General features: G+C 35.4%; 1 protein-coding gene across 1 annotated transcript; it reads left to right on the top strand.

Annotated features, from left to right (window-relative positions):
• Positions 1–1,276: 1,276 nt before the first annotated feature.
• Positions 1,277–5,712, top strand: Lrr47 (Leucine-rich repeat 47). Its single transcript, XM_066298743.1, has 2 exons — positions 1,277–2,226; positions 4,751–5,712. Exons 1-2 carry the CDS (start codon positions 1,808–1,810, stop codon positions 5,595–5,597), a joined length of 1,266 nt encoding a protein of 421 aa, XP_066154840.1. The 5' UTR covers positions 1,277–1,807; the 3' UTR covers positions 5,598–5,712.
• The last annotated feature ends 3,879 nt before the right edge of the window (positions 5,713–9,591 follow it).

Genomic DNA, 9,591 nt, shown 5'->3' with positions numbered 1-9,591 from the left:
CACGGAACAGATCGCGGCAAGGCGTGTGATGGGAACCGGTGTTGAATAGTGAGTGAATATCGGTTCCCGAAATTTCTTAACGTAAATTCAAGTGCTGACGCTGATATATTTATCCCTATGCCCAAGGGGTACCGCGATTTATTGCTCGCGCCCTCTGATCGTCGAGTTGATTAGGCCGACAAAGACCTATCGCTGAATCCCCATACTGAGCAAATTTCTCAGCTGAGAACGGTTGGAATTGTTGGCAGAAAATTCCAAAGCAATATCGCTAATCAAAACGCCATATAGACAGAACCCAAATCAGCGCCGAGAACAGCAATACAGCAGGTGGGCTACATGGGCGTAGCATTGGGGCGAGCAATATGTCGCTAAATAATCCACTAATTACACTAGACTTAACAGTATGGTCAAGTGTTTCCAACTTTTGCTTTACATTCAATTGTTTTAATATCCTCTTGTAACTCCACTGAAAATCTTGAATTATATTAGATTCAAGATAATTTGGTGAAAGCTGAGCTATAGCATTGTCAACTAAACTGTTATTATTTGACTCCGATTTGGAGGGACAACTATTAACTTCTTCTCTTTCGGGAAAATATTCTAAGCCACTCCCATCTTACAAACATTGAACTAACTCTTCGTCTGTTAAAACTTTATATGGATCATAGATTCTTTTTTCCGTTAATGAGAAGGCCCTGGTTGAGGGTTCATTTTAACATTTTGACAAATGTTCAGTTGAATGGAAGGTCTAATTATTTCACAAATAGGTCACGTTTGAATCACCTTGTGATCGCCAGTTTTATGAGACAATTTCACGACATAATTGAAAGCGTCGCTAAACTGCGATTCCAGTACTTCAATGTGGGAAAAGTTTTCACGAAACTTTTGAAAACAGAATTGAACTTCAAAGACTCATTCTCGGTTTTTGAACTGTGAAAATAACACTCAACTGTAAAGACTTTTTGTCCAACTGCAAATATCACTTTTACCACTCAAAAGACTTGAACTAACCAACGTTCGCTTTATTTTCAATAAAATCCAACTAATAATAAAAAGAGACAGAGTTATATTTAAATGAGGTTAGGTTTATGTGTTTATGTTTGGGATTACGCAGAACACATTAAGGTATGGGGGGCCCGCTGCCAAATAATTACAAATTCCACTTAATCGAATTTTTTTTTAACGTACGATGTAACAAATGTTTATAAAACTAACATGAATCCATAAATCTAATAGGGTAGAAATTAAATAGGGCGTTCTATCGAAATTATTTTTCACATTGGTATCTGGCTTTGATTTATTAGTTTTTGACGTTGACGTTTATATTAAAATGTCGCATTTGCACAACACGAGTTACCCTATACCAAATTTCTACTTCGTCTATTACACGATACAAAAGTCAAAGGGGGCAGCCCTTATTTACGACTTCGCTCTATATGTGAACGATATTATTTGTAATTCCAGGTTTTCAGTTCGAAACCAGTAGAACCCTAAATTATTTGCGACTATTTTTTTACCTACAAGTGTTTCTCTCGGTACCTCTCTGAGAAATGTCGTTCTAGGTGAATATCGAATTCTAAGGTATCGATAGAGAGTATTATGCATGGGGTATCCATATCGAGGTTGTTGAAATCGATACTTTAAAATTTTGAAATGTTTGACCAACACTACACATGTTGTTTTGTTTTATTTTCGGTGTTGGAGGAGATGTTTTGTCGGCCGATGTTGTAGCGGATAAAAAAACTCGAAAGTAATAAGTGCCTGTTGCAAGTGTTGTGGTCTGTGTAGTGATGATTAGACAAATAAAATGAAAATCCAGTGTACTGTTTGTGTGGTAAATAGGTTATTACCGAATTTACCAGCTGCTGTAAGGAAGAAGCCCTGCAAATCTACCTTGGCTTTATGCAAGCATCCCAAGAGCGATGAGTTTTGTCTGCTTTTATTTTCTGGCCAGAATAAAGCAGGGACGAAATATTCAATAAAAAACAATATTAAGAATGTCTTAACTCGATTTATTAACGAAGGAAAATGCACCATACAGTTGAAGAATCCTGAATATGACTTGTGCATTCAAGGAGACGCATTACAAATTAAAGGCTTCATTCATCTTCTAAAACGTGCAATTGACAAAACAATTTCTGACAAAGAACTTACTTATTCTAGTATGAGTGTTACTCCCATAAAAAGCAGAGATGCGACATCTACAAAATTGATTATCAATAAGAGGTAAATATCAGTCCACCAGTGTGTTTTTTAAGGGCTAAACACTAGCCAAATATGTGTATGTACACTAACTTTGACCCTTTGAATATTTATTATTATTATTATTGTAATGTCAAGTGTAAATCTAAAAGCTCTGAGAGATCTAAGACTTGAGAATGGCAAATATTCCACAATAATGGTGTAAATACAATTTTTCTTCACTCCTTAACATTCATTTTCATGGTAACTAAAAATGAAATAGCAATAGGGATGATTACCACGTGGCCTTAGGTCTTTATGTAAATAACGAGTGATATAACTATTAGCCAACTATTTTAGAAGTACTTTACATTCTACTAGTCATTCCACACATCCAACAATGGCATCTTTTCAAATAAGTAGTGGAGAAAGCATGTTTATTTAAGAAATGCGGATATACAAAATTTTTATATAGCTATTTACCCACTTACATAAAGAAGAAAGTGGCTAAATTTTACCAAAGGTTAATCCATCATTTAAGTACTACTTCTCTCGAGAAATTTAAAAACTAAACTAGAACATAAATAACAGATGAAAATTAGATAGACATGGAGCAATGAGTATGAGCACTTCTGACATCAAAAAGACATTTATAGAGTTTCATGAGTCTTTTCTGGGTTTTAAAGTGTCTGGAAATTGGAAAGATATGTCTTGTATTTAATTCTAGACCAATTGAAAGGACAGAGTGGCAATTTATATTTCAAAGTGTTCTACAATCTCGCATTTTAGGCAAAAAATGCTGATACCATTGTGCCTCAAAGCTTAATCATGCAGATCATAGTAATTTGATTATTTTTTTATTAAACAAGATTAATTTGTCTCCTACGTATGTCAGGGCATCTGAGTCTAAAATTAGTAGCACCAATGTAGCAAGACCTAGTTCAAGTAGTTTTGACATATTTATCAACATATTTTCATCGCATGACCTTCACTGTTACATTATTATACTTTTTCATATTAATGATAAATTTACACCACTTATCACACAAAATATGAATGTAGCTCTTATAAATAACATCCAAATAGGGAAATAATACAATATTATAATGCTTAGTGGTAAAGCAAATATACAGGATGTTCTAAAAACATTGTTCTAAGCTGAATGAGGATTTAGCTTACATTGTGATGAATAATTTTTGCGTGTAAATTTCTAGTAAAAAAATGTATCTTTTGGGCTTTGGAGTCATATTTGTTTAAAAATATAGTCAGCTTAATGACACCAAATAACTTTGATATTCAAAACATTTTTATTAAAGTTAATGTAATCATGCATTATCAGGTTCATAATCAAGAACTTAAAAAAAAAATTCTCTTTATCGGCGAAGTTTGCTTTACTAGATCCGGCATAACTAACGTTTACAATGAACATGTTTATACTGATGAAAATCCGCACGTCCTCAAAATAGTTCATCAACAAACATTTAAAGCTAATGTATGGATTAAAATAATTGGCCAAATTATTCTCGGGCCTGTTCTGATGCCAAATCGATTAAATGAACAAAGTTATTTGCACTTCCTTTAAGAAATTTTACCGTACTTGTTGGAGAACATGCCATTATTAATTCGTGACGGCATGTGGTTCATGCAATGTGAGGCGCCTCCACATTATATCCTCAGGGTTAGACAATATTTAAATAATACATTTCCTGAGCGATGGATCGAAAGGGGAAATGATGCTCCAGTACAATGGACCCCACGATCCCCAGATTTGACGCCATGTGACTTTTAGTGTGGGTTTTTTTGAAATCAACAGTTTATTCAACACCAATTGATCATATTCAAGATTTACATAATCGAATTTTCAATGCAGTTGACGGTGTGAGAAATAGGCCAGAAGTTATGTAGAGAATGCCGTTGTGCGCACGCGTGTGAATTGGGGTGCTAGCGGGTAGAGTTGTGCACACGCTTTTGAACCTGGGTCTTTTGTAGAACTTCGCCAAGAATCATTTAGGCCAGCAAAAGAAAAAATGCTCTCCTAATATATATTTTGACAAACTTTTCATCATAACACCCCATGTTAATCTCTACGTAACGACAAAAAAATAGTTTGCGCTAAACTCCGATAAATTAACGTTATGTTAACCGTCCATGTCGCCATACCGGCAAAGAAATGACGGAACGATACAAATAACGGAATAGCGGTAATATCGACTATGCGAAAACTGTACATTTGACGTGATACCCCCCTTGTTTATCTACTCATGTCCTTTGGAAATAACGGATATATTTGATATTGCCCCAAACTTTTAGACAATCCCGTACATAATGTTCGAAATAGAGCAAATATGTAATATTTGAAAATGGACAATCTCCATAGTTCTTCTATGCGTTACAAACAAATGAAAATAACTCAATTCTATTTAGACCTGGTGGCCACGCTCATTTTCATCCATTCGTTCCCCCGTCGCCCTTTGCCTTATACCCCCTAAAAGCAACGCAAAGAGGCCATATTGCGTAACATTGTGGTTTATATGCAACTGATGTGAATTTTTCCTTTTTTTTATTTTAGGTCTGACTACCCTTTGAAAGGATTTCCACGAACCCTGGAATCACTGTACATAAATGATATCCAGAGATCGGGTCTAGATAATGGGATACTGCAGCTCAACAGATTGAAAGTCCTAAATCTCAGTAACAACCTTATCGCATATCTTCCCGAAGAATTGAATAGATTACCTAACTTGAATGAGTTAAATGTGTCGCATAATTCACTGGGCAAAAGCAGTCTCCAGCAATGGCAGTGGATCGGAGGATGTTTGTCTAAAAGCTTACACTTGTTAGACGTGACTCATAATGAATTGACGTTTGTGCCAGATCAAATAGTGAAGTTATACAACATTACAACTTTACACCTTAGTCATAATAACCTTACATCGTTACCTGTGGGAATTGGAAGCCTAAAACACCTAAAAATTTTCTCGGCCTCCAATAACTTGCTCACGATTTTACCGGGGAGCGTCAAAAAGTTGCGTCTACAAAGCATTGACATATCCAATAACAACTTTGCCCAAAACATGCCGAATGGCGCTGGGATCTATCCCAAACCACTACAAGTGCGCAGTTTAAAAGAATGTGCGGGTAAAAAGGTCCTATGGGCACGAATCCCATATCCGAAAGGTACTTTGCCCATAACCGTCATTGATTATTTGGACAATGCTAAGTACTGTGTGTGTGGAAAAGCTTGCTTCAACGTTTTTGTAAGACAAACTCATAATTTATTATTATCGAGTATATCAGAAACTGTATGTACTGTTGCTAATGATGAAATTTTTGTTCCGATTGATTGTTATTTTTGTAGCTTAAGGTGTTTCAGTTTGGCATTTTACAATCGAAATCGGAATCCTATTGTCAGATAGGACGCAGTTGATTTTAGTTAAAAGACTATTTTTGGTGTCTCCTTATGGAGCTGATATTTACATTTGAACACCCTTCGTTTATGAAGCAAATAAACTAATATCCGAACCATCGGAATGGCTACTTTTCGTTTATTTTCAGAGGTTGTACTTCGTTTCATTTTCAATTTTAACACTTCAGATCAAATTCGAAGATTTCTTTCATTATGCTTACCGATCAGTGCGCCATAGTTTTTTTTTTCTAATTGAAAATTTAGGTATTTTTATCTTATGTTCAGGGATAAAAAGCAGCATCAATCCACAGGACGATTTAGAACTATGAATCCTAGGGATTATGCAGCGCAACAGAGGACATTTGAGTAGCAGAGTCCACGTTCGGAAATACAGTGGCGGTCATGTAAATAGCACACTTTTAAATTTTCAATATTTCCAAATTTATATTAATTTATCAATTGTGACTGTCTCCTGATTTATTTTGCCAATACGAAAAATATAAACAAAAAAGAACCTAATACAAATACAAAACAAAAGATTACTCTAAAGTTTATGATATTTGATGGGACATTTAAATAGCACATTTCACATTAAACCAAATTTTCATGTTATAAGCCTTTATTTCGTGTAACCGCATTTAATCTTGATGGCATAGACTCCACTAACTTTCTGCAAAAACTATCTGGAATATTGTTCCAAGCATCTTGAATATTACTCCACAATTCCTCTGAATTTGTAGGATTTTTATATTGTAGATCCCGTTTTATGCGGCTCCATAAGTTTTCTATAGGGTTCAAGTCTGGACTCTGTGACGGCCACTCTAAAACACCTACCATGTTATCCCTAATCCAGCCTCTTACAAGTTTTGACGAATGTTTAGGGTCGTTGTCGTGCATGAATTTGTATGCTAGGGGCATATACTCATCTGCATAAGGCTCCATGATAGTGGAAAGGATATCTTTACACATAAATCGGTCCATTCCACGAGAAAGCTCCCCAGACCATGACACTCCCTCCGCCGGGGTTTATGGCTTTAATAGTATATTTTTTATTGAGGCTTTGGCCTGGAGGGCGCCGTACCAATATTTTTCCGTCATTACCAAACCGATTGAACTTTGATTCGTCACTCCACAGAATATTTTTCCAAAATTTAATGTCTTTATTCACATGATCGTGCGCATACTTTAATCCACTCTTTAGATTTCGTTTGGATACCAGTGGCTTTTTTCTCACTATGCATCCTCTTAGATTAATTTCATTTAATCTCCTTCTACTAGTTCTAACAGATAAATTGACATTAGGTTCATTCAAAATTTCTTGTTTAATTTGCCTGGCTGTTTTAAAAGGATCAGACTTGCTTTTTCTGGTGATTGATCTATCCATTGCTGCCGAGTTTTTGCGACTTCTAGGCGTTCTAATTTTGTTTTCAGTACTATTGGTAGATTCAAATGACTTAAGGGCATCGTAAGCAAGTTTTTGAGAACATTTTATATTATTAGCAATCTCTGAAATACTGAGACCTTCATTTTTCAAACGAACGATGAGATTTCCTCTTTCTACACCACAATGCTTACTTTTTCCCACTAAAAAATTTGAATTAAGTAATCGAATATAAGGAAACACCTAAATATCATACTTTCAGAAACAAATTGTTAATTTACGTGATATTTTTCAGCGATCTTAGAAAACGTGCTATTTATATGACCACACTAAACAACTGAATTTGAAAATAATCGAACATGTAGAGGGACAAGTTAAGACCTTTCTTAAAAATGTTGTCCTTTGTTCACAAAAAACCTAAATTTTATCATTTGCAGATAAGAAGTGTTTATTTCTCAGTTGGACCTGAAGTTAAGTGTGCTATTTATATGACCGCGACTGTACCTCCCCAAGGCGCTACGACTCTGTGACGCTTTAAGACAGTTGTGTGTAAAAACGGGTTTTTGTCGGGTTTCAGCACGTTGCATTATAATTTTGTTGGATATGGGATTTAGAAATGATCACCACAAAGTGATTTTAATACTTCTTTTATTGAATGCAGTCAGGAGGCACGCCCGTGTTGTCGCTAACAAAGTTCCGCAAGAACTGACTATACAAAAGATTAGTAAAATTTCCACCACTCTACAATTAGGGACCAACACTACAGCCGCCCTTTGGTTTATCGCCTCGGCCACGTGGTTTTCATAAAGAAAAGATCTACCTTCAAGTAGATAAAAGTAAAATATACTGGCGAGCATAAAATTCGGGTCACTTTAGTATTTTCGAAATTTTTTCCTTCCAAACTTCCAAAAAAATAAAAAAGGATAGCCTTTATCGATTCTGAGGTTCTTTAACCTTGTTAAGGGTAAATGGTAAAAAAACACGATCCTGTACCCAAATAACCGATGTATCGTACAGGTGTCTATTACCCATACACTGTAACATTTTTTAACACAATTTTGTCCTACCGAAAAAAAACTCATAATGACATTAATATCGCGTATTTCCCCCTCTTTTTGCCTTTCTACTGTTAGCGCAACTTGAAGTTAAAGAGAACACTTTTAACCAATTCGTCTAAAGTGAACAACAATTAAATGGAACTGATAAAGAGGATGCATAGATATTGAAGGTATTTTATCAATCTTTTTTTTTCATGGTAGAACCATGCAGAACCGTAAACATTTTCCCAATGATCCGAAATTGTTACCAAATTAGGATTGTGATGAGTCTCTCGCAGCCAATGACCAAAGGTCACTCACATATGGTAGGAAAATGAACCTGTCCATGGAAAATGTCATTTCCACAGTAATATTTGTGTATATACAGGATGAGTTTTGTTGATGATTGGAGAAGGGATCTCGGAAACTGGCAGAGTTTCTAAGTCGGTGGAACGGGGAGAGAATTACAACTCGAGGGGACGAGTTTAAAGCCACTTCTGGCTTCTTGAACATACCTATGGCTTTCCAGATATCTAGCAAAAACCAAATTTTATCGATTTCTTTTAATAAACAATTTAATAAAGAATATTTTGTAAAGATTCAAAAAACCTTCGAAATTAGAACGACACCTGCAGAGTATTTTAATTATCAAGAAATAGGAGACATAAGAACATTTTTCATTAAAACTTGCCTTTTTTGAAAAATCCCTTATCTTCAAGCTGACATTTATTACGTCAAACGGTGGGTTTTTTAAATTTTGCAGTTAGAAGCTGAAGCAACAGATTCAATCGCCATCTAGTGGCTTAAATTACAACTAAATGCTTCGAAAACTGTCATCTCACCCCGTACGTCATCTTGCCCCACTTTATCCTTGATAGAATCTAACGCGCAAGGCAGAGACAGGCGTGTTCATTTATTTAAATGTATTTTTTCATGGAACGGATTTGGTAAACTAATACCTGTTCGCATTAAGAAAAAGAAGTTGATGATGGTGCGTAGCTGAAATGTTAAATAAAAATTTGACTAATGTCGCTTTGTAGCTGAAGAAGTTTTGAAAATTAACGGTTTTTTTAAGTATCTCCGAAATCACTCGAATTTTTTTAATTATCAAAAAAGGATTTTGTTGAGTGACCGATTAAGCAACTTTGGCACAGAACAATCTGACCTCGTATTTCTTACCGTTTCCGAGATTCCAATTGGTCAGACTCGAATGTAGGATATCCTGTATATACACGTAGTAGATATTTAAAAATGATGCTTTAAAAATATTCTTTTAACTAAAATCAAGAGGTATTTTTTTACTGTTAGAATTAAGAATTCCATATCGAGATCGCTCGTGCGAGCATTCTAGAGTGTCTTGGACGGAATAATATGTTGTAAGGGGCAGTGGGGTAAATGTGTCATGGTTTTTGAATGGTATGTTTGACGTTTTCTCAAATTTTTGAAATATTTTAATAAAATCTCCAAAAAAAGCGCAGTGGACCTAGTGCGCTTGGCCAATGCCCACAGGGCGATCGAACTCTAATGTTCGAAAGCGTGTCGGCACTCTTTTTTTTTTGTAAAGAGTGTTACAACATCACATTTGC

The sequence above is a fragment of the Euwallacea fornicatus genome, chromosome 31 (assembly GCF_040115645.1).
Source record: "Euwallacea fornicatus isolate EFF26 chromosome 31, ASM4011564v1, whole genome shotgun sequence".
Lineage (NCBI taxonomy): Eukaryota > Metazoa > Arthropoda > Insecta > Coleoptera > Curculionidae > Euwallacea > Euwallacea fornicatus.
This window is presented reverse-complemented; position numbering and strand designations above follow the sequence as displayed.

What these genes read in the sequence shown, in the direction of transcription:
- Lrr47 (XM_066298743.1), top strand. Translation starts at nt 1,808, where the DNA reads ATGAAAATCCAGTGTACTGTTTGTGTGGTAAATAGGTTATTACCGAAT. An exon ending in AAATTGATTATCAATAAGAG is followed by an intron (nt 2,227 to 4,750) that starts GTAAATATCAGT and finishes TTTTTATTTTAG; the next exon opens with GTCTGACTACCCTTTGAAAG.